The sequence below is a fragment of the Anthonomus grandis genome, chromosome 4, assembly GCF_022605725.1.
Source record: "Anthonomus grandis grandis chromosome 4, icAntGran1.3, whole genome shotgun sequence".
Lineage (NCBI taxonomy): Eukaryota > Metazoa > Arthropoda > Insecta > Coleoptera > Curculionidae > Anthonomus > Anthonomus grandis.
This window is the reverse complement of record NC_065549.1, coordinates 38,908,317-38,934,710: the sequence shown is the minus strand read 5'-3', so window position 1 is coordinate 38,934,710 and position 26,394 is coordinate 38,908,317. Positions and strand designations below refer to the sequence as shown.

The 26,394-nt window shown below is 32.8% G+C and overlaps 1 protein-coding gene across 1 annotated transcript in view; it reads left to right on the top strand.

Moving 5' to 3' along the window:
* The first annotated feature begins 10,668 nt into the window (after positions 1-10,668).
* Positions 10,669-26,394, top strand: part of LOC126735355 (uncharacterized) — a 38,783-nt gene continuing 23,057 nt past the window's right edge. The window contains exon 1 of the mRNA XM_050439315.1: positions 10,669-10,763. Coding sequence (XP_050295272.1) covers positions 10,740-10,763 — 24 coding nt within the window. The 5' untranslated portion in view covers positions 10,669-10,739. The remainder of the gene's footprint in view (positions 10,764-26,394) is intronic.

Below are 26,394 nucleotides of genomic sequence, written 5' to 3'. Positions count from 1 at the left end.
GCTGTAATATGTGTGGGTTCATCCAAAATCTGAAATAAGTTATATGATTCAAAGCAATGCAATACTGGATTATCCAAGTTAAAAAAATCCACGTTAAAGTCCCCCAGACATATTACAGTGTCATATTGTACAGCCAATTCCGACAAAACATTATCAAAATCTGGGATAAGCGAATCTGCATTTATATGGGGTGGCTTATAAAAATTTGCAAAAGCTATTACTTTAGTTCCCACTTGAAGTTTCAAACATATATTCTCTAAAGAATGAGATATAGGAAAGTTGAATTTAATCGTTTCAACCTTCAAATGGTTTTTAAAATAAGCAACTACACCACCTCCTCTACCAAACTCCCTATTAGAGTTAAAAAATCTGTAGCCTGGTATTTCAAATACCTGTGCATCCTGGTTATTATTTAGCCAAGTCTCGGTTACAAAGATTGCATCAAAATTATTATTATCAGTGACCAAAGTTTTAAAATTATTAAATCCGGTGTTAATTGATTGTAGGTTTATGTGTGCAATCTGCATCGTTATGTGGGTAAGAAAGTAACAAGACAATCTAAAAAGAATAATATGCCCAGCACCAATCCATCGCAAATCTTATAATAATGATTATTATCAATATTTCCCTTTCAAATATATAAAAAAATCAAGATACACAAATAAAATTGTAATTGATATGTAAATTTTATTACTACTTTTCTGCGAGCACTCCCCAAAGCGTAAAAAAAATATAGGTATATACAGGTAACCTAAATTCCAAGAATTACTATTTTAAATATTTAACCCCCTTCTAAAAACAAAAGAAACGTCCACCGTACTAGAATAGCTGCGTACACATTAATGTCAATTAAAATAGACTTGAAAAGTTTAATGAAAAGTTTACACAAAAATATTGATCAATACGCAAAAACAACCAACAAAAATGTATGTATATTGGTATTTAATACAACAAACAAAAAAAAAAAAGTATAATACAGCTAAGTGCTTGATTGTTAATTCCCAAGAATAAAAAACAAAAACAAAGTTTAGAAATGGTCTGTTAACCATGATTCTTAAAAGAAATAAATCAGAAGAAGTTATATCGTCAAAATTTTACAAAGAGAGAAAAAAAATAAGAATAAACTAGTTTACCCAAAGCTTATTACTTTAAAACTATTATGTACATATAAAATATTATTAATAAAAATAACAGATAGAACAATATGTTTATTTATGTATAGGTATTATAAATGAGTAATACTGTTTCATAATATTTACAGGGCACTACGAATGTGTAGATAAATAATAATAAATCTGCCCAAACAATCACACCACCCGCCAATTATTGACTGATTAATATTAGTAATCACTAATTGAGGCCATAAGAAAATAAAAAAATTAAGTACCTGAAATTCTATAGTCTCCGATTTAAATCTGTTCTAGATCCATCATTGATTTTAAGTATTTTATGGTATTTTCTTTTCTAACACATATTACACCATTGTAGCACCACACGGATTTATACGAAAATTTCTGAATCGCGGCCGTTAGAAGTTCACGTCGAGACTGTGTTAGATCCTCCTTGATTTGTATAGTTGTTTTTAGTTTTTTTTTGTTTTTAAGTACGGTCAGCCGTGCGCTGTCGCTTCCAAATTTTACCAACACAGCTGGAGGCTTATTATTGTTAGGGAATTTCGATGCGATCCTAAAACAGCTTACTATTTGGGAGTCGGGTATGGGGGAGTCCATTTTTTTAAACAAATCGTTTACTTTGGAACGGATATTTTCATTTTCAGTTTTTGGGATCCCAAAAATTCTAATATTTAGGCTTCTTGATGACTGTTCGTGGTCATTGAGTGTTTGTTTACATTTTTGATACGAACTTTTTAACTCATTTAATTCCGTTTGAAGACCATTGATGGTTTCCTCCTGCTTTTTCAACCTTTCGGTAAATTTATGTTCAAGTAATTTTGCTACCTTTGCAACGATGGTGTCCAAAAATTCATCAGAAAATATACCTTTAATGCTATCCAAATCACTCCTTGATAACACCATTTTCCCGCGCACTGTTATAACCTTACTTGTTTCTAACAGCAAATTTTACAGAAGCCTAAGGATTTTACTGAAGAAGACTGACTTTGCACTGCACTTGGCCACTTATACTTAAGTATAAACTTAATTTAGTGTATTTTAATTGTAATAATAATTAGATAAAGCCAAATTAGTACGACAGCTACTGCAAAGCGTGCTCACGCGTTAAGCGCCATCTCACCGATTAATCAGTAGCAAGACTTTGTTGGACAAGCTGGGACTGGTTGGAGTAAGCGGTAATTTGTGGAAGTGGATTGTCAGGTGTCTAGCTGAAAGATCCCGAAAATTAAAGGATTTAGATCCTATGGAGGACAGGTGCCTTAATTGTGTTGTACCTCAAGGGTCTCATTTAGGAAACCTGTTATTTAATATCTTTTTTCATAAATCGATGAGTATTTCCAGTTTTCTCAATTCATCTCTTTGTAGATAATCTAAAGTTAAAGTTACTTCTACTAATACTTACTTTAGAGCTATTTCTATCGTTAACGACTGTATTAGCTTCCAGTAAGATTTGTCTTGACTGTAGGAAATAATGTAGGAGTATTGGTATTGACCCAAATTCAACAAAATGTCATAGCATTTATTTTTCTATAAGGAAAAAATCCAACAGTTTTCGAAATTGCTAATGCTTCCTATGTCGATATGACAGGATCTTGATATACCAATTGAAAATACCTTATAGGTCGCATATTTGGGAAATTATTTCCAGGACACTTAAAATGTTCGGTCTTTTCAACTAGAAAAGGTATTTAAAGAATCTTTACAAAATTGTTAATGGGGTGGTAAATTGCCCTAATTTACTATATTCTACTGGTCTACTATATTAACTATAACTATTCCTCCAAGAAATACAATATCAGTTATTTCACCAGCTATATAGTAAAGCTAGTGTCAAATATAATAGTTCTATCTGTATTTTTGGTCTTATATAATACTATTTTGTAATTTGTTTTAAGTAAGAATATTGTTTGTGTAAAGTTTAAGGTTGAGATGAGATAATTACTAATATTTATTTTAGGTTGTATCTATATGCTAGATTAATTTGATTAAGTCTAATTTTTGAACTTCCATTGCCTTTGTTGTAAATTTAGTAGGACGTTTCGGCTGGAAAGTACCCTTGACCATTAACTAGTGTAAACTAACTACAACAACAAAGGTATGTGACTTCCGGTCATGTGTGACGTGAATTAGATCTTGCAGTGTCCTGATGTTGACAATATCAACACTGAGCTGACTAAAGATTCCCTGATTTTGCGTGATATGAGTTGCTTTTAGGAATCTTTGTTACTTTTAATGTTTTCCCTTGCACAAAATCTTTGCTTCTGCCCAATGTATGTTGTGTCCATTGGACCAAGCGTGTTCTAATATTTCTGACCTAGAAACGTGACAGTACAGTAGACTCGCGATATAGTGAACTAATTAATGCACCTCCAGTTCACTATATCGATTTGTTCACTCTATCAATTTTTTTTTAATGTACGTATTAAAGCAACGTTTGTCTTTAGAAAACTAACTTTATTAATGCGAAACAGAAAAAATATTACATATGTAATTAAAATAAAATAAAAAAATGGCAATCTAATCTATTTTTTCAAAAAATGAAGTAATTTTTGTTTGCTTTTTTGTTTTTACTCCTGTTTGCACCATCGTATTCCTTAAGTTTTGTAAAACAAGTATACTAGAATATTCCTCTTTATCTTTATTTTCTTCGGTCCATTGAAGGATGTTGTTAATCGACTTTATTGCCGAATTTGTTGTCACTCGTTCCTTATTTACTACCATTTCTTCTTGTACTCCATCATCTTGATCGCTTCCATCACTTTCACTTTGGTCATTAATTTCTTTTGTGTCAGGTAAGTTTTCTTTATTCCCATCGTCTACATCAATAGGTTGAATATGAACTTCTGGATTAAAAGTCTTCAATAAAGTAATGATTTCTGATCTCACTGTGTCAATGTCTTCATTTCTTGTTAGGCTCCGTAAAACACTTAAGGGGATGTTATCTTACTCATCGTCCACTTCGTTGGCTAATGGTGAAAGTAAATTATGCCAGCATTTTTCTATAACTTCAGGTCTTAAATTTTTCCAAGCCAAAGCCAAATTTAGAATGGCGTCCTTTAACGAAATATGTTTTAGAGCATTTCCGATATCCTGGTTAGTTCCAATAATTTGTGATAACACATTTTTTCGATAAAATAGTTTTGTCAGACGAATAGCGTTTTGGTTCATTGGCTAGATTAGCGGAGTAACGTTAGATGGCATATAAACAGTGAAAATGGAACCATCATCACTTCATAGCTGTTCTGCAGGTGGATGGCTTGCTGCGTTGTCCAACAAAAGCATGGCTTTAACTGGAAGGTTTTGGCTCTGTAGGAATTCCGTAACCTAAGACAAGAACAAATGCTAGAATAATGTGCAGTTTAAATTCTTAAAAGGAATAAAAAAAGGGCGTAAATTTGTAAAAATCGTAGTCTAAAAGGACTGAAACCATTTTTTCTAATTCTCGAGATACAAAGATGGTAAAATTTAAAACGTCTTCCTATGAGAAAACTTACCTCAGGAATAAACATTCGGTGAAACCATTCTTTGAAAATTGCAGCCGTCATCCAAGCAGTTTTGGAGTTTCTATAATGGACGGGACAGTTAAAATTTCGAAACGAACGTGGATTTTTTGCTTTCCCAATAATTAAGTTCTTTTAAAAGGATCAACAAGCTCGGGTTCTGACGATAATTTTTCTCCTGAAATCGTTAGGAAGCGTATTCCAAAACGTTTTTTATACTTTTGCATCCAACCACTGCTCGCATTAAAAGAAGGAGTTTCCTTGAATTGACTGTGAATTAACTTGGCCTTCTCTTGGATCATTAAACCAGTTACCGGAAAATTTCTCTCCCTTTTTTTTAAGAACCACTTATATAACGCTTTTTCCATTCTAGGACATTCTGATTGTCTCAAAGTTTTCGCTTTTCCAGGTCCTGTGAAAGTACTGTTGACTCGTTTCAAAATCTTTATCTTTCTGTGACGAATCGCGCATATAGTGGATTTAGCAACACCATATTGTCTAGACAAAACGGTCACTCCGACACCTTTCTTTAATTCTTCTAATATTTTGGCTTTATCGCTTAGGGTTAAATGCTTTATACTTTTTGCCATAATTATTCTGGCGGCGTGACGCGACCTACTGCACCCAAATACTAAAGAAAACTAATTGCCCGAAAAGAAACAAACCGTTTAATATCTTTTTTTTGTCTTAACTTGTTTGTTTACCTAATAAAACTATTGGGTTTACAATTTTGAGAAACAATTTGTTCACTTGACAGAATACATTAAGGAAAAAATGTCTGTTCACTATTTAGAATAGTTCACTAGACAGTGTGTTCAGTATAACGCAAGTCTACTGTATTCACTTTGTCTCGCCTATGTATGACTCTCTACAATGGCAGGGGATTTAATATACGCAATTCTTGATGTCCAGTAGCGATTCTGATTACTTAATATGCGTTCTGGATAATTTTTAGGTTTGTTTTAAACACTTACTACACTGTTTTATTTTATAGTCGATCTTTGACTGTCGTTACTGTTTGATACACCTTGCATCCCTTTGTTGGTTTTTTATTTATCGTTCGGACAAATTTATGAAAATTTTTTGATTTTTTTAAAACTTGAATTGAGCTATATATTAATAATAATAATATTAATAATAATAATAATAATAATAATAATAATAGTAATCTCTATCAATAATAATCAACAACCAGGCATATCACAACAAGAGAAATATTTTTACTGCCTACGTCGACTATAAGAAAGCCTTCGACTCAGTACCACACGAATGGCTTATAAACATTTTAAAAGTGTATAAAGTTGATGGTAATACTTTGTCTTTTCTAGAGAGCGCTATGAGAAGTTGGAGAACAACGATCCAGCTCAAAGTACAGGGTAAAAGCGCAGTAAGTACAAACAAGATTCCAATTTGAACAGGAATCTTCCAAGGGAACTCACTGAGCCCATTATGGTTCTGCCTTGCTATGAATCCTCTTTCGAACCGTCTTAACTCTACCAACTATGGGTTTAGCATCCGAGATAATAACACCGAGATTGCAAAGTTAAATCACTTACTGTATATGGATGATTTAAAAATAATGGCTGCAACTAGGAACCAGCTAAACCAAATGCTGCATATAGTAGAAGAGTTCTCCAACGACATCGGCATGCAGTTTGGACTAGATAAATGCCGTACTCTCAATATAATCCGAGGAAAAATTCAGCCAGGAGAATATCAGATGCAGAATTTCCAGACCATCGAGGCCATGGGCGAACACGAAATTTACAATTACTTGGGGATGAAACAATCACAAACGATTGAACAACAAACAATGAAATGCAAAATGACTAACGAGCTTGTGAAAAGGGTAAGACAAGTTTTGAGAACCAATCTCAACAGCAAAAATATGTTTAAGGCACTTAACTCCTACGCATGTTCAGCTCTTAGTTATTCTTTTGGGGTAATTAATTGGAGTAGGACAGACATAGAAAGGCTACAAAGAAAAGTGAGGACCCTACTTACTAAAACGCACAACCACCACCCTCGAAGTGCCACTGAAAGAACAATGCTTCCCCGCCACCTTGGAGGAAGAGGATTAATAGATCTGGGTAAACAACTTGAAAAACAAATCACTAACTTAAGATCCTATTTTTACAGGCAAGGAGAAAATTCCACGCTGCATCGCGGAATAAATCAAATAGACGATTCCACTCCTCTACAACTTAAGACCGAGGAAGCGCGCAGCTACCATCATACGGACCAGGAGAAACTCCGCATCTGGATGGAGAAGCCCCTTTATGGGCGGCATCCTAATGAGATCAGCCAAAATCATGTCGACACTGCTTCGTCGAACTATTGGTTGGTATCAGGCAAGATGTTTCCAGAAACCGAGGGCTTTCTACTCGCCATCCAAGATCAGGTTATACCAACAAGAAATTATCTCAAGCACATCGTCAGAGATCCGTCCGTACAAAACGACAAATGCCGGTATGGATGCCAAACATCAGGGACAATCCAACACATAACAGGAGGATGTCAGGCCTTTGCAGCGACAGAATACAAAAAACGGCACGACTCAGCTGGGAAAATTTTACATCAAGAGCTGGCAATGAAGTTGGAACTTATTACAACAGAGAAGGTTCCGTATTATAAATATACTCCAGAACCCGTAGTGAAAAATGACCGATATAAGTTATATTGGGACCGCAGTGTACTTACCGATCAACATGTAAGGCATAATAGACCAGATCTTATTTTAATAGATAAAATTTCCAGGAAAACAACTCTAATTGACGTAGCCATACCGAACAACAATAATCTGCAAGAGAAACACACTGAGAAAATCGCCAAATACAGAGATCTAGAAATTCAAATCGGAAGGCAATGGAGAATGGATAATGTTGAGACCATCCCAATCAGCGCCGTAGCAACAACATAATGGGCCTGGGTTCGAGACTATATCCGCGGGCCCCTAAAGAGATACTAACTTTCGTCTCTCCCTAAATCGACGGCTTAAGGAAAGAAAAAATTAAAAGGCTATTACATGTTAACTAAACTTTTATGAAATTAATATTAAGACAAAAATACTAATAACAGTAGTTATGGAAAAATATAAAAATATTAAAAACATATGTACATAATTATAAAAAACATTTACAAAAGGATACAAATACAAAGTTAATATAGAAGAAATACACCAATTAAAAAGTTACTTTTCGAGATTTAGCAGTCGCAAATGATTTAATAATTTTACTTTATATCTATAAAGCGAGCAATTTTATTTTCAATGGACAGCACTGCCAAAGAAGATAATCGATTTTGATTCATCGAATTCCTTAAATATCTTTTAATTAATTTTAATTTTGAGAACGATCGTTCTGCCGATGCAACCGTTACAGGAATTGTCAGATATATGAAGCATAATGTTATTATTTCAGTAAAACTACTACTAGACGAATAATTGTCAACCAAGATAAATTTAAGCAAATCTTTAACTGACCTAATATTTTTAAGTTCTTCAGAAAAACATGTTCCAAATGCTAATATTTGATTAGAAAGTATATCTGATATATTTCACGAATATTTTCAGCCATTTGGTATATTACTGTGTCACTAGAATTTTATAGAACTTCTGTATCCAAAATATTGAAGTTAGTAGATATTTGTTGTAAACTATCTCTTCTACGTTGTAACTGACTAATAATAATGTCCAGCGTTTTATAAAAAACTTCAACTCTAAAGATATCTTCCGCAGTTTGAAAAACAAAGTCATTTGCAGATTCATCAAACAAACGTCTACGTTTAGAAATTAATTTTTGGCCAAACTCTGGACTTATACCCTATTTACTCGCCGTGGCTTGAGCTTCTTCTTTTACATTTAGAAACGCATTTCGAAGATTAGATGTCATTTGTAACGTTTTTTAGGAGTTTACTCGATTTTTGTATATCTTGCTGCTCATTTTGTAAAAGTTTTAATGCTGCGTCTATGCTATTTAAAATTCTAGATTACAAAATAATTAGAAATACTGTTTCAAAGTTTTGCAATGTAGTTTTATATCCTTTAGAGTCGTCAATTTCAGTTTTATTATTTTATGTTAAAATAATTTTTGACAAGCCCTTAAGAGCATCAAGATACCTAAATCTTATGGCTTTTATAGCATCATTTCGTGAAGACCAACGGGTTGCTGATAGTTTTTTTAAGCTTTATATTCGACTCGTTCTTACATGACTCAAGCAACGCCCATCTTTTAACACTGTGAGCAAAAAAAACATTCAAGCTTTGCACTAAATCAAAAACATTTCTAATTTTTTCTACATTATTTACAGAATCGTTCAAAACCAAATTAAGATTATGCGCAGCACAGTGTACAAAAAGAGCATTTTTCGCCACTTTTAAAATTCTAGATTGAACCCCATTATACATACCGCTCATATTTGCGGCACCATCGTAACCTTGACCACGCAATTTCAGTTGCTAATTTCATTAATTGCATTTATAATTTCATTGGTAAGATTTTCCGATGTCTGATTTTCAATTGGAATAAAACCCATAAATAACTCTTTAATAACAATATCTACTAACTTCGGTATTTACTAATATTAGTAACTAAATTTCGGTATTTGCCTAAGTTCAATTTCAGGTTCAGGAATATTTTCACCTAAAAAAAAAAGTTAAAATAAACGATTATGTTATGATTGTTATACCACAAAACATTCATAATAGGCATAACCATTGATTTTAATTGCTTTTTTTACGGGTACACTGTTGTCGGATAATAATAATTATTATATGTATGTATGGTCTGCATCGGGACCGTCGTTTATTTATTTATTTATTATTATGTTTATTAACTGGCTACGGGTCCTTGAGAGTAGCGGGCCTGGTTCCACCGAACCCGTGGAACCATTGTAGCTACGGCGCTGATCCCAATTGTTATATCGACAACGAGTGTTATACCAAAGAGTCTACTGGAATACCTTAAACAACTAGGAACTGGCGAACATCTATATAAATAAGCACATGCAAAAGGCAGTACTACTGGCAACTGCTCGCAGCACCCGAAAATTCCTAGGACATCACTCTACATTTCAGGTCACTTAAGGGCACCGAAAAGGCCCCCCACAGACCACAGAGCTTAATCCTTTTGATATCGGAGGTATCTGGGATAAGTAAAAGTATCTTAGAGGGAGTGCGAGCCTTAACTGGCTGTAAATAATAATAATAATAATAATAATAATAATAATAATAATAATAATAATAATAATAATAATAATAATAATAATAATAATAATAATAATAATAATAATAATAATAATAATAATAATAACGTTTATTAATTCCCAATACAATTAACAATTCAATATTTACATTGCTGTAAAAGAAATAATAATAATATAATTGTGCGGGATTAAATGGCCTAATTTTCAGCATCCTTACAATTACGTAGGGGCTGTTGAAGCCACGAAGCCACGAAGTTATTTATTTATTTATAATTATATATATAAGAATGTATTTACAAAATAAAGAGGGAGAAAGAGAGAGAGAACAGTAAGAGAGATCGAAAGAAAAGAAGGTGTAAAGAAGAGATGACACTATAAATGCAGCGCTACATCACATATTGTATAATTAAATAGTTAAATAGGTTACATATTAAACAAAAATTTTTTTTCAAATTAAATTTCTAAATGAGCGGACTGACAATGTTAAATCACTAATTTTATACTTATTTATCAGATTGGCAGCATTATAGGAAAAAGATGATTTAAAAATTTCCTTATGATGTCTTGGAATGTCAACAAGATATCTTTTTCTTAGGTATATGATAACGTATTTTTTAACTAATTTTGCTAAAAAAACGTAGCTTTCAATTTTGAAGTTTATATAATATGTTCTTTCTTACGACAGTAAAAAATTGTTAAATTGTTAAACAGTAAATAATGTTTTTTTTTATTTCTTCATATTTAATTTAAGACCATTCACCGCTTTTCAACGCTGTTCTAACGGACTTAGTGAAGAGTGGGTATCTCATCATTCGCGGTTCTTGCATCGCAGATAAAATTCTAGACGATCTTTGCGGAAGATACAGTCTTCAGGAAGATTCGGTTTAGTGTAACGAACGGTGAAATGAAGTGCTTTTACGTAATTTTGGTATGTACCACTTTTAAACGCTTTCGATTAACATGCTGAGATTTATCAAATTTTCTTCGTGATAGATAATAAATGTTTTTCATATTTAAATCCTTTATTAGTTAAAAGCATTTTTTTTTAAGTGAAAAGTGTCCTGCTATACATACAATTCAACGAAAACTTTTTATTTCTGAGATATAGGGATAAATATACAAATTTAATACGAAATTCAATTTAATATTTCTCTATTATATATTCAGCTAGTTAACAAAAAAAAACAACAGAACTTAGTCTGTCTTCAGTCAGTAGTAATCATTTAAACATACAGAAATTTAACAAACCTAAAATCTATTATAATAAAATATCGATAAATCGATCCAGAAAACGTGTAATTACTTAGCCATAAAGTGTATAAATGGGAAGTGAACGTTTTAATATTTAATGATAAAGTGAGCCTTTCTTTTTTTTTAAATTGATGTTTATATTATTATCTCCATATTAAGGAATATCAATATACAAACTATTTATTTCTAATACTTTCTCGTATTATACTTTTTCGTACACAAATATGATACTATTATTTATATTAATATATTATTATTATATATTAATTATATTTATGATATTTGTGTTTCAATTTGTTGTTTTCCCTCTTCGTCAGGGTCTAATATCTGCTGATGAGGTTGTATTTAGTGTGCAGAACTTCATATGCTTTTTAAACAACATAATACCTCAAAAAGTTAAACCTGTTGTACATTATTTTTTAAATATTCTCCGACTTAGAAGCTTCATAATTAATGAGCAATTTTGTTCTTTTTCTTATTAGGGACTGATTATTGGGGCTAGTGCGTAAGTTGTATTATTTTTCTCCTAACTAAAGGTTCTATAATCAATAATTAGTATTTAATTTTTCTTATGATACACATAATATAGTTTTGGTTTATGTAATTATTTTTTGTTGTAAAATTAGGTTAGTGATTAGTTTATATAGGTTATAACTATAGCCAATTTTTTACGTTACTGATTTTAGTTTTTTATATTAAATAATTCTGCCTCGCTACCTATTTTATAAATGTAATTTTTGTGAACGGTGTTTTATGATTCAGCAGATTTTTTTATTTTGTTTTTATTTAAAGATATTTTTTCTTGTAATGCCTGTACTCTATTGCTATAAGTATATATTGTATTAGTTTAGAAGCAATAAAATTCTATTGTCTTGTCTATATTGCTATGAGTAAGTGTGAGAGTGTGGTGTTTTTTTCAATCTTCTTCCAATGTATGTCTACTAACGTTATGTTAATGTTTGGAATAACTTTTTCTATCTGTCTGTTCCTTGCAATGCGTATCATCGACTACACATCACAGTCCACAGTCTGATGTTACGTAGCCATGACATTTTCTTAGTTCAGATTCCTCTTTTTCTCTCAATCTTGCCCTCGACCATCAACTACAAGAATAGGGTTCTTGTATAGCGCTTGATGTGCTCCAGATATGCCGTTTTCCTCTTCTTGATGCTTTCAGAGAGATCGCATTTCTTGTTGGGGCGTCTTGGAACTTCCTCATTTGTCAGTTTCGGCATCCAGGGTATCTTAAAGATTCGGCGGTACATCCACGCCTCAAAGGCCTCCAGTTCCTTACTTGCACTTATCTTTAATTTCCAACTTTCCATACCATAGAGAAGCACCGACCAAGCATTTTGGGAATCTTAGTCATAGTTCAAGGTCAAATTCAGAGCGGGCAACCACCTCGAAACTCTAGGAGTGTTTGGCAAACTTGTTCAAACCAACATTTTACTTTATTAACCGATGTCCAATTTTTGAATAAGTGAGTGCTGAGATTTTTCCACTTTTTCTTCAAGTGTCAAAAGTTATTCTGGAGTTTTTAAATGCATTTAGATTTCTGAAGAAAATCACAAATTTTGTGTTTGTAGTGTTGATATTTAGACCAATTTATTTGCTCTGTTCTCCTACTACATTAACCAATTGTTATATGTCGTGTATATTGTCGGCAATCAACCGCGTCATCAGCATAATGGCTATTGTTAATCCATCCTTTATTAAACTTTATGCCTATGTCAACTTCTTCTAAAGCTCCCTAAAAAAATTGGTTAAATATAAATGAAATAGGAGTGGAGATAGAATTCCTGCCGAACCCGTCTCTTAGATTGTATAATTACCAATATATTTTATAATGTAATATATTACATATTAATTTAAATGTAGTAATTACTGTTGGATTATAAAATATATTTTAGCAATGGAACAGTGTAGAAAAACAGTTATGTTACAAAAAAACCAAGAAACTAAATATGCTATAAAAGAAAGACATAGATATATGATAGAAAGATATTTACTAAAGGGTGTTTCAATAAGAGCGCAAGATTTTAGTGTTCCTTAAAACATAATTTTCTGTAACAACGTATTAAAATATTTATTGAATTAGAAAATGTACATTTGGGATTTATGTATGAAATAAAATATCTTGTAAATGGCTGCCACGGCTTTTCCAGCGTAGCCGTTTGACGAAATTGTATACAATAACGTTATTGTTATTGTATACGTGTGGTGGTATTTTATTGATACAGCGTCTAGTTTCGAGATTAAATGCTTCGATGGCTGCAGGCTTATTGGCAAAAACCTATGACTTCAGATAACCCACATCCATATGTCTAAAGGCGTTAAATCGCAGGAGCGTGAAAGCAAATTCTGGTCACCAAATCGGGAAATGGCACGACCAGAAGCAAATTTGTGAAAGATCGTCATTGTTTCACGGGCGGTATGACATGTGGCACCACCCTGCTAAAACCATATGTCGTCAATATCAATAGCTTCCAAATGAGGCACAAGAAACTGTGTTATCATCACGATAACGTTCAGCATTTACCGTTGCTGCGTTACCTTCTTCGTTTTCGAATAAAAACGGTCCAATGATTCTTCCAGACCATAATGTACACCGTACAGTGACATGTTGTAGATGCATTGCTCTCTAATAAATCATTCATGGATTTTCTCCAAGCCCCAAATGCGACAATTTTGCCTATCAATGAAGCCAACAAGGTAAAAATGAGCCTCCTCACTGAAATTGATTTTGTTGGCAAAATCAGCAGGTTGACCAAGTATTGGTGAATTCTCTTCGTTGTTTATGGTCTGCTGGCAACAGCTGTTGAGTCAGTCGGATTTTCTAGGCATGCAACTTAAGTGAGAATTTGCTGAACAGTGACTATTGAAATGTCTAATTCTGGTACCCGAGGACGAATGGATGTCTCTGGCATTTCTGTCACACTTTCGCGAACTGCTGCGATGTTTTGTTTTGAACGATCTCTACAATCTTGTATCGTGTATTTTACATCACTAGCCAAATCAATACTTTCTTCAGTACAGAATTAGGGAAATCAATACAGAATTAGAAACATTATTTCGGCCGAACATTGGATGCACTTTACAAATAGCGCAACTTTCACCATTTTAATAATAATTTATGACAATCATTACGCATTGTTCTTCCATATAAAGCTACTAACCCCTTATATCTGGACTTTCGATCTGTCACGTCATAATCATGTGACGTTATGACTGCCGCGTAATTCGAATCTTGCGTTCTCATTGAAACTCTTATTGAAACACCCAATGACGAATATAAGAATCTAAATTTATATCGGAAAATGACTGGATGCATAGAAGCTGCCTTTTAATTTTCAGAAAACGATGTAGGTCAAGTTTTTTTATTTGATTTTTAACTAAGATATTCGTCTTTGAATTTGGTCACGATATTAAGCAAACATTCTGTATATTGTTAGTATGTAGTCTATACTAAAATAATAGGTGTCTTGCTTTGATTGATTGGAATCATGTTTCGTATGAGAATAATGTTGATAGGTGAGCTTTACAAGCAAATAGTCTTTATTGTTAATAAGGTAATGCCATAGAAAATAAAAAATTAAAAAGTCCCAGCATGGTACAGTCAGGACTTCAACAAAACAAGAGGTTTCTGCTTATCAGAATAAGCTTCACAAAAGACTGTCTAAGAAAAGTCTGGTCAACAAAACTATTAAAACAGATATTCTGCATTGAGACTGAAAAGTAAGTATATTATTAATCTGTGCAATCTACAGGTCGTGTCAAACATGAAGCCAATGATCTTAAAGAAGATGAAATAACTTGAGTCCTTGATTAATAGTCTACGTATGAGCTAAAAGCTTACCTAAGTTTATAGAATACAATGGACTAACGAGAGTTCTAAAGACACAAATAATGCTTTTGCTGACCTTATCTGAGGTCTAGCTGACCTTATCACATAAATACACAGCAACTGTTCCAGAAAATCTTATTTTTGTTTTTTTGCACCACATCTTTACAATTGAAGAAATACTGGACCAATTGAATTTATTGGATATTGATAAGAGGTCGAGACCTAATGACATTTTACCTTGGTTTATCAAAAATGGTTAAACTGCATCAGAAAAAATAAATTCTGCTTCAAAATTATAGGTATCGTTCACACAAATCAAAACGCAGCTTTACTTGGATCTAGTGATTTCCATTTGTTTAAAGAGCTCAAGTTTAACCTCCTTCTTACACTGATGCAACAAGGTTGCATTCTGAATGCAAAAAGAGTGACTAGAAGTGAGAAAATGGCTTGCAATTGCTGTCTTAGTTTTAACTATATCTGAGCCTTTAAATACATAAGTCTACTAAGTTAAGATGTTTACAAACCCTAGTAGAAACCATCCTTCCGAATTGGCTTACGTAAATTGCTCGGCATTCGCTATAATTCAATGCATACACGCGCGAGTTCGAAAGGACATGATCTTCATCCTTTACTTTCACAATATTTTTTAGGGCGTTAGACGTTCTAAAGGCGATTGGGAAATATATTTCTTAAAAAACTTTACCAACCCTTGTGAGATATCTCCAAAAATCTTCTCTCTTGATTGTTTTAGGTTGATTTCATTGTTTCATGGATTTAATTGTAGGAAAGTGTATGTTTATTTAAGAATTTATAATATAGTTTGTTGATGATGCTCAAAGCAAAACCGTTGTTAACTGCTATCTACCTAATTGTATTTAACTCTTTAAAGAAACCTATTTTAGTAAGAGGTAATTTAAATAGCCTAAAGAAAATTGAGTTATAGAAGAACATTTATGTGAGAAAGGAGAGTTGGAGGAAAATTGGATAATGTTTTCTGTAGCTAAGTCTTTCCTATAAGCTTTAAGTTCGATTTTGTCGTTATTACGGACTAATCCAGGAATGGAACTTTTCCTTCATTTTTTTTTTGAGGGGAAATTCAGTCATGCGATGTAAAAATATCATATATACATATCATAACATATCCCCTATAAGTTGTGGGGAAATTATAAGAATACTCATGAATACTTCACTTAAAAGGTGTTAAACACGACCCTATAGCTAAACCATTATTTTGCCTATAGATTTCATTATTAAATCTGAAAAATTCTGGTCAATAAGGAAGAAGAAACATAATCTATAACTAACTCAGGGTGATACCTATAGCTATAACATTCGTTAAGTTAAGAAAATACAGTCATCAGGAGGAATACTGGAAAAAAAGTTTTTTACATCTAGAGAAATTAAACAGGAATTATTATTTAGGACGAAAAAAAAGTGCAAGCTAGGGAATAATCAAAAAATACAACCAGTTTAATCGGTATGTTTTTCTTCGTTTTCGATAAACCATACAGGAAAGGCATTCTAGGGTTCAAAGTTTCCACCAGACATACATCCAACATCTTTTTAAGACAATGAAAAATTTATTAGTTGAGCCCTTTTGAAACATAAGAAAGTGATGTGTGCTCAAAAACCTTTATCTATACAGGGTGATTTTTAAGTTGATACTTTTTTTTTAACTGTGTATAGAACTCGGTAAAATATATATTTTTTTCAAATAACTTTTTTCGATACACTCAAGGGACATATAGAATAAAAAAAGTGAATATGGGTTTGTTTTTAATTGTCTGTGTATGTTTAGTTTTTGCTCGAATTCATGTATTATCGATCACGCATTGTACCAATCAGTTAGTCTTAGACACTTTTGGTTTATGGTTGTTAATTTTAAATTTGCAAATCCAAAAAATGGCACATCGTTATGAAAGCAATGAACTTGTGGATGTAACGTTTAGTTTTCTTAATATTTTATATGTTTTTTAGGAATTTCGAGGGAAATTAAAATCACCTGTTTTTCAGTCTTCAGTGTTTATATTGGTCTTGCTGTTCTTTACCATGCTATGTACAGATTAAAAAGGGGGAAGAGAGCCCCCTCATGCGCTTTTATAACTCACAATTGCCAACCAAATAAAACTAAATATTCCTATAAAAATAACTATTTACATTAAGCAAGCTTTACATTAAGAACTAAAGGCGAACATGTATGAAGTTATAAGTTACAATAAATGGCGGAGGCGCTACAAAACCTTTTACTTTACATCCCCCCTTATGAGATAATTATTTATATATATATATATATTTTTTTTTTTTTTTTTTTTTTAGTACTAACAAAAAGCTTATTCTAAAAAATTATATAATTCCAATAAAAAAAAAAAATTATAATTTCTAAAAGAAAGTAAAGTTTACATCATAAATTTAATAACATCATAAATTTAATAACAAACACATACATTTATACAAAATATACAATGAGCAAAAATTATTAAGAACAACGTTCTAAATTTATGTAACTAGTCGGATAACTTATTATTACTTCTTAAAAAATATGGTTCTCTGAAAAATTTTGTTTTATATTTACTATCATATTCATTATTAGATATATCTGACACAGGTTCTTTTTTTATAATAAGGTGTTGTCTAGTTCTTCTAAAACAATTACCAAATTTATCTTTAATTAGATATGACCTGGGCTCCTTACATTTATCCATAATAACACCATTTTCCCATTCATTATTTTTTTTAAACATTACATCCTGATTCACCTTCCCACCTGCCAAGTTTTTTTGAATTTTTATCATGGTAAAATTTTTTTTTTGTCCTTCTTTTAATTTTCTTTTCTTTTAATTCTTTAAAATCTACAAGTCCAGGACTAAGCATAGAATCCACAATAGGCAAATTGTCCTTTAGTCTGCGATTGAATAACATTTGAGCTGGTGACAAACCCAGATCAGGAATTGGAGTATTTCTGTATTTTAAAAGATAATAATCAATGTCATTCAGGTTACCCCTATTTTCATAAAAACATTTTTTTAACATTTTCTTATAAATATTTACAGACTTTTCAGCTAAACCATTGCTTTTAGGGTAATTCGGGCTAGAATTAATTAAAACTATATTACATTCACTTAAAAAATTTTGAAAACTTGACGAGTTAAAAGGGTTATTGTCGGATACTATAAAATTAGGAAAACCATATATGGAAAAAATTTGTTTCAAATTTTTTATTATGTCATCAGCTGACTTATTCTTAATTTTTTTTAGTTCTATCCAGCTAGAAAAATAATCCATTATTGACAAAAACAAATATCCCTTAAATTCCAAAATATCCATAGCAATTGTTTCCCAAGGTCTTTCTGGCATTTCATGTTGCAATAAGGGTAGTTTTGGATTATTATTACGAAACTTTAGAGATGTTTGACAATTCAAAACATACCTGCCTATGTCATTACTTATATTTGACCAATAAATAGTCTCCCTTGCCCTAGCTCTACATTTATTAATGCCTAAATGTCCCTCATGAAGTTTTTTTAACATTAAAGTTCTAAGATTTTTTGGTATGACAACCCTGTCCCCATAAAAAATTAAATTATTTTCTTCAGACAACTCATTTCTTATTTGATAAAATAGTTTTAGTTCATTGCACATTTTTTTGATATTTTTAGGCCAGTTGCTGTGAATAAAAGATTTTAATGAAATTAAAACATTATCATTTTTCATTTCTGATTCTAACTGAGACATTTTTCTCTCACTCATACATATTTTCTTTTGAATATCATGAACAAGAAAGTTATTTTGTGGGTCATCTTTTACAGGGTGTTTCAAAAAAGCTCGAGAAAGCAAATCTGCAATAAACATTTGTTTACCCGGCAAATAAGAAACTATTAATTGGTATTTCATTAGCCTTAAAAGCATTCTTGAATTTGTATTATTAAAACCTTTAAAATTAAAACTGTTACTCCCCTGGTTATTTCTGCGTGCTCCTATAGCGTCCAATGCACTCGTGGAAGGCTCTGCTTTCCCCATGTCCTCCATTTGTTTTTTGTCCTGGTCGTAGATCTTACACTTCGCCTCCAACTTCTCCAGAGTGAGCTTCTCCGTTTGAAATAGCTGCTCACGTAAGGACTGGTACTGCATGCCCAGGATTACCATGTTCCTGACCATTTCATCACTTTCACTGTACTCACATGAGGATACCAGGGTCTTCAGCTCGGTGATGTAGGAACTTATGGACTGGTCGGGCTTCTGCTTACATGTAAGAAATCTGTATCTTTCATACACTATGTTCTTCTTCGGCTCACAGTATGCAGTGAATTTCTTCTTCACATCCTCCAGTTTGGCCTTTTCCATCTTTATGTTTAGGGTGTTAAAAATTTCGACACCATTTTCTCCTACCAGATTCAGAAAGATTGCCACTTTGACCCCTTCTGCAGCCTCGTTTTTTTCAATCGCCATCAGGTAGAGCTCGAATTTTTGCCACCATCTTGCCCAATTTCTTGCAACATTGCCGGTAAAGAAATCCATGACAGGTGGTGCTCTCAGAAAATCCATTATCATCTAGTTTTGTACTGCCTCTCTGTGGGTTTTGTCTCTCGAAATACACACCTGACACCATGTAACGTTTAGTTTTCTTAATATTTTATATGTTTTTTAGGAATTTCGAGGGAAATTAAAATCACCTGTTTTTCAGTCTTCAGTGTTTATATTGGTCTTGCTGTTCTTTACCATGCTATGTACAGATTAAAAAAGGGGGGGGGGGAGAGCCCCCTCATGCGCTTTTATAACTCACAATTGCCAACCAAATAAAACTAAATATTCCTATAAAAATAACTATTTACATTAAGCAAGGTTTACATTAAGAACTAAAGGCGAACATGTATGAAGTTATAAGTTACAATAAATGGTGGAGGCTTTTACTTTACAGTGGATATGTTGCTATTTATGGAGAGTGTCTTTAAAGTGCTGCTGCTGCTTCGGTATTATACGCAGACCGCTTTCCTTTGCGGAATCATCCCACACCCAGAAGTTTCATAAATCTTAATCAACGGGCTAGGGATACTGGCGATTTACGGGAACATCGTAGAGGGCATGCAGGAAGAGAAAGGAGACCTGAAAATGTTCATAGGGAAGAACAAATTTTAAATCTCATCGAAGAAGATCCAATAACAAGTACTCGAGTTATTGCAGGGCAAGTCGGATTAAGTCAAACAAAAGTATGCACAACATTGCGCAAGAATCAATTTAATCCCTTTCACGTTCAACGTGTCCAGCGCTACTGTGCCTGAAGACTTCTCCCGCAGAGTTCAGTTTTGTGAATGGTTTCTATAACAACATGAAAATGATATTATATTTTTCGAACAAAATTTTAGCCATGGACAAGGCAAGATTCATCCGAAACGGAATTAACAATTTTCGAAATACACATGTTTGGTCTGTTAATAATCCCCATGCAATTTGTAGAACCAATTTTCAACACCGCTTTTCTGCTAATGTGTGGGCAGGAATTGTGAATGGGATACTTGTTGGACCATTTATATTACCAGACCGTTTGACGGGCGATGTTTATTTTGACTTTTTGCAAAATAATCTGCCTGTTCTGTTAGAAGACGTGCCACTGAATATCAGGCAAGCTATGTAGCTCCTGCAGGATGGAGTACCTGCCCATTTTAGACGAGAAGTGAGCGAATTTTTGAATATAAGTTACCCAAATCGGTGGATTGGCCGAAATGGACCAGTTGCATGGCCACCAAGGTCGCCAGACCTAAACCCATGTAGACTTTTTTTGTGGGGGTATATAAAAAGTTTAGTTTTCAAGACGCCTATCGACACACAAGAAGAACTAATAGCACATATTGAGCAGGCTGCAGCAACAGTTAGACAAAAATCGATTTCTCTATTGCATGCCGTTACGGAACAGTGGTTACGTCGATCAAATTGTTGTGTTGAAGTTAATGTTGACAACTCTGAACAACTTATTTAAATTAGACAGGACCGTACTGGACTCATTTTATAACATTTTGGCAATGCAATTTTTTTATTTTTCGGTATTTTGAATAAAGTTATTTAAAAAAAAAAGTTTATTTTACCGAGTTCTATACACAGTTAAAAAAAGTATCAACTTAAAAATCACCCTGTATAATCACATCTTCTTATTATCACTAGGTAAGAACGCTTATCAGATTAACAAAGTGTACAGGATAAGTTTTTTATTTTTTACCTGAAAGTTATTCAGAAATAATGAAAAATGAAACTGCTCAAGTAATTTTCGCATAAACTTGATAGCAAAAAACTATTTTACTTCCGAGCAAATGTATTTCCAACAATTGTCAAAGAACCAGGCTTTAATGAATTTATAAATACCCTAAACTATGTTGCTGATCTGCTACATCAAATCTTAGGTATTTTTTTTACGGATTTAAATATTACCAAGATATACATAATATACATTAGAATACCAGTCAAGACAAGCTATTTCCGACAAATTTTTGAAACAGAATTTAAACTTGGATTTGGAACTTCTCGTATAAAGTTTTGTTTTTACTGTTAGGAGTTGACTGGAAAAATTCAAACAACCAAAGAGAAACAAAACAAACAAACGTTTATTTATTACGTGACATTGCGTGCACACATAAGGATGCCTTTTACGACCTTCTCCGAGAAGACCGTTTTGTCCCGTGCTTTGATTGTCAAAAATATTAGTTACTGCCTAATTAGTTCCTGAACAGACCATATACTATATAGTTACCAAGTAAATATTTACAATTTTACAGTTGTAAAAGGAAATTTCAAATGTAAACTTAATCCTCATCTGTGACTGAAAATGATATATGAATGTGTTTACGATTTTCTTCAAAGGGCCAATTCTCAAAATAACCGTAGGTCTATTGAGACGACACTCGTTATGAGCCTTAAACATTTTAAGTAATTTACAAAATCTTAATTTAATTAAAATGAGAACGTGAGAAATGATCATTAGATAGGTAAAGGAAACGTCGAAACGACTAACGTGAGATTTTTTACTTTAAAAGAGAAAGATTGATTCATTAGCTACTAAATATTTGCCATCGTTAAGTTTATTTCTATAAATCATTTTTATGGAGGAACAACGCGACCAACTCATGAATATGCAAAGATATTATCACGCGCAACTTTCATTCATTTGTGTTTTTAATAATGTTACTTTATTTCGATAAGCTTTTACATAAGTTGATGGCACCACCGCCACCGATTTAAATTAATTATATTTTTATTGCCAATTATCTTCTTTCTTTTCTTCCGAGTGCAATATGCCGTCTTATTCCTCGAGTTTTTTTTTTTAAATACTATTAATTTAAAAATAGCATATTATTAACTTAAGACCGAAAGTTTTAGAATTCCGGTTTAAAAGCAAAATAACTAATGGTTATATTTTACGTTTCTTAAGGCGGAATAGGTTGTTTTTCATATAATCTTGTATGGTTGTGTCTATGTAATCAGATATATACATAAGATGCACGTCTATCATTGTTGAAAAATAAGGAACTTTCACCGATGGTTTTGCTGTTTTAACTTGAATTTATGTCTATTTTCATCACCTATTAACCCCTAGCATTTTTTTCGGGTGAGTTAGTATTAAATGTAAATGAGGTATAAGCTATATACAGTGAACTCCGGTTATAACGTACCCTCTAGGGTGAATAAAATTAGTACTTTATAACCGGAGGTACGCTATAAAAGAAACGCATAAAAATAAATATGTAAAGATTTGTTTGTTTTAATTAAAGGACTAAATTAACAAAAAATACATTCTAAGTATTAAATACAAAAAAAGATATAATATTAATTTGTAACATATAACATTGAAATAGGATACATATACATATGTAATCAAAATAAATCTGTACTATTTATTAGTTACGATTTTTCAAATAACATAACGTAATATAACGTAATATAATAATAACACAAAAATAACGTGTTATTTTTGTTTGCTGATTTTTTTTACACAATTTGAAATTCTCGATGTGCTTCTCAACTTTTAACGAGGCTTGTAAAATTGTATCATCAGATCCGTAGTCAGTATATTGTAAGAAATTCGTAACAGTTTTAATTGCACAAAGTGCTTCACAATAACTTGGAATGGGTTCGTTCACTGGTCCATCATCATCGCCGCTTTCGTTATTGGAACTTAAATCATTCGTTGAACAGTTTGATTCTATTACTTCGGCAATAATGTCGCAATCCGTTAAGGTCTCCGTTGCTACCAAATTATCGTCGATGGTCGTAAAATTATCTAGTTCAGGAAGATATTTTTCTACAGTAGTTACCTCTTGGTAGTGATTTTGCAACCAATAACTTAGCGGAATATCCCAGTCATCATCAACACTTTTATATTTCTCGTACCACTGATTCAGAGGCAAGTCATCATCTGAATCAAACTCCTCCATCGATTTCACTAGACCAGCATGTCGAAAGCAGTTTTGAATCGTTTTTTGTGAAACCTCATTCCAAGATTTCCGCAATTATTTGTATCGAGTCTAGGATTATTAAATTGAACGTTTCCTCACTATCCAATGCTTGAATTAGGCGATACATAAAATATCTACAGTAATAGGTTTTCAGGCATTTTATTATGCCTTGATCCATCGGTTGTATGACAGAAGTGCAATTGGGAGGCAAAAGTTCTAATCTGATATTTGTCAGATCTACATTCTTTGAATGACCTGCACAATTGTCCACTAGAAGCAATATTTTTCTTTTTTGACGTCTTAGTTTTTCATCTCACTTTTTCAAATAATTAATAAAAATGTCTGAAGTCACCCATGCGCGTCTATTCGATTTATGAATAACAGGCAGGTTTTTTATATTTTTCATGCACCTCGATCGTTCGTATTTACCAATGACAAGAAGTTTAAATTTTTCACTACCTGTCATATTTGCACAAACCCAAACGGTGTATCTTAGCTTTGATTGTTTGCCTCCCACACACTTTCTCCTCTAAATTTCAGTGTACGGTCTGGAGTCATCTTGTAAAATAGTCCGGTCTCATCCCCATTAAAAATATCTTCACAGCTGTAATTTTGTGCAATACCTGGCCATTTCTCGGTTTATCAGTTCACCACAGCTTCCCTGCTAACATCTCCTGCTTCACCGGACACTTTGCCGACATTGATGTTGTGACGAACTTAAAAACGCTCGAGCCAACCCGTACAGCACTTAAAATCTCCACCGTGTAATGCCTTAGATAAATCTTCCGCTTTTGCTTTTAAAAGTGGTCCACTTATAGGAATATTTTCGGTTCTTCTTACCACAAACCATCGAATAAGAGCTTGATCCACATCTGGGCGTACGGGATTCCTAATTTTCTTAATTCTTTGCGATTTAGGGGGGTGTATGTTCACCTTAAGTAATTAACAATACATTTATGTTGCTCCCTAAAAAAATTAAAATTTTGATAGTTCTACCTTAGAAAAAATTGTGTTTGCTGGCGCAGCTGATTAGAGGAGATAATTACGTACGTAATAACTTATTCTACCCACCAATAACAACAAAAGTAGCTCATCTTTGAATACTAAACTTATTTGTCTACATCTAAACGCTGCATAAAAAACGCTGCTATCGCACATTTCACGGCATTCATCTCACGCGGTTTTGATAACGCAGTTAAAGGAGTCCATACACCGAGAGACTTTGCATAGGCGCTTAAAAGCGGATTTTATCATGGTTAATCCCAAAATATGTAAGAAATGCGATCAAAACATAGTTAAATCGAATTTAAAATTAGTATGTGGAGACTGTAGAGGCCTTTACCACCTTAAATGCGGAAGAGTTGATGAAGCTGATGCAAAATTAATGATAGAAAACAAAACATCATGGCGATGTCCATTATGCGAGAACGATGTTGAAATCGATACTTTACGTAAAACACAACAGCGAAGATCGCTACTTATGTCCAAACCATCTGGATGCGTCGGAGACCTGGAGCTTAAGGAGATGATAAAAGGCTTACAAAATGAAATGCGGGAGGTTAGGAAATCAGTAGATTTTCTCAGTGAAAAGTATGAGGAAGAAAAACTAAGGAGTAAGGCTTTAGCAGATATGGTGAACAATCTCTCCAAAGACAACCAAGTTTTGAGGGAAGAAATTGAAAAACTTAAAACTGTGCGTAACGTCGAGGAAACTAGGAAGCTAGATAGAAATATCTGCATTGCAGGCCTAATAAATGACGATGAGGATAAGAAAAATACAGGGGACAAACTGGGTACTCTTTTTGACTTTTTGGAGGTTCCGGAATCAGAAGTTGAAGTATTTGAAAATATTGATACCAAAGCAGGAGTAAAGACTATTATCTCCCTAAAAAATAAGGAGACCAAACATAGCATCTTAAAATCCAGAGGAAGAAAAGGAAAACTTACTCTAAGTACCGTAGGTCTTGGCAATAAGAATACACCCATTTTTATCAATGAGGAGATGACCAAAGAAAACTACAGACTTTTTAAGAAAGCAAAGCAGCTCAAAGGCCTGGGGTATCGATATGTATGGCATCGTGATGGCAGAACTTTGGTAAGGAAGAATGAAAATGATAAGCCAATCCATATAAAAAATGAGGCTATGTTAGAGGAACTTTTTAGCTAATTATTTTATTTATTGTACTTTTGGATTTCTTTTATATTTTTATTTTATTTGTTTTTTAAATTGCTTATTTCTTTAGTGTTTTGGTTTGTGTATTTTTATATTTTTAAATGGCTAAAAACAGTTTTAACAATTTAAAGGTAGGCCACGTTAATATACGTTCCTTGCTACCTAGTGTTGTTGAAGTAAAGTTAATCCTTTCTACTCTAAACCTAGATATACTAGGAGTAACGGAAAGTTGGCTTTCAGAAAATATTTTAGATAAAGAGATCGAAATAGTAGGATATAACTTTTTGCGACTGGACAGGAAAACTAGAGGTGGGGGAGTTGGCGTTTACGTGAGGTCAAGTTTAAGGGTCCATAAGGTGGAATTGGTGGAACAAGAAGAAATTTTTGAGCAACAATGGTTTATTTTACAAATAAACAAACTTAAATTAGGATTTGGGGTTTTTTATCGTCCGCCTCAGTTTAATGTCCTTAGGGCGTTAGAGCATTTAGACACCTCGATTTCAAACATTCTTCCCATGGTAGATGAAACAATAATAATGGGTGATCTCAACATTAACCTTCTAGAATATAAATCTGTTAATGAGCAATTTGATTTTCTCTTGGACTCATTTAATTTTAAGCAAGTAGTAATGAATCCCACTAGGTTTTCAAGGGAAAAAGCTAGCTTAATTGATGTCATAATTCTGTCAAATGAAAATCTACTAATAGGTAATGTTGAACATAGAGATATGCATGAGCACTCTGACCATCAACTTATTTATTGCACTCTTGCAATTAATGCTCCAAAGATTTTCCCAAAGTTTGTTACGTTTAGAAATTTTAAGAGCTTCGACAGGGCAGCTTTTGATCTTGA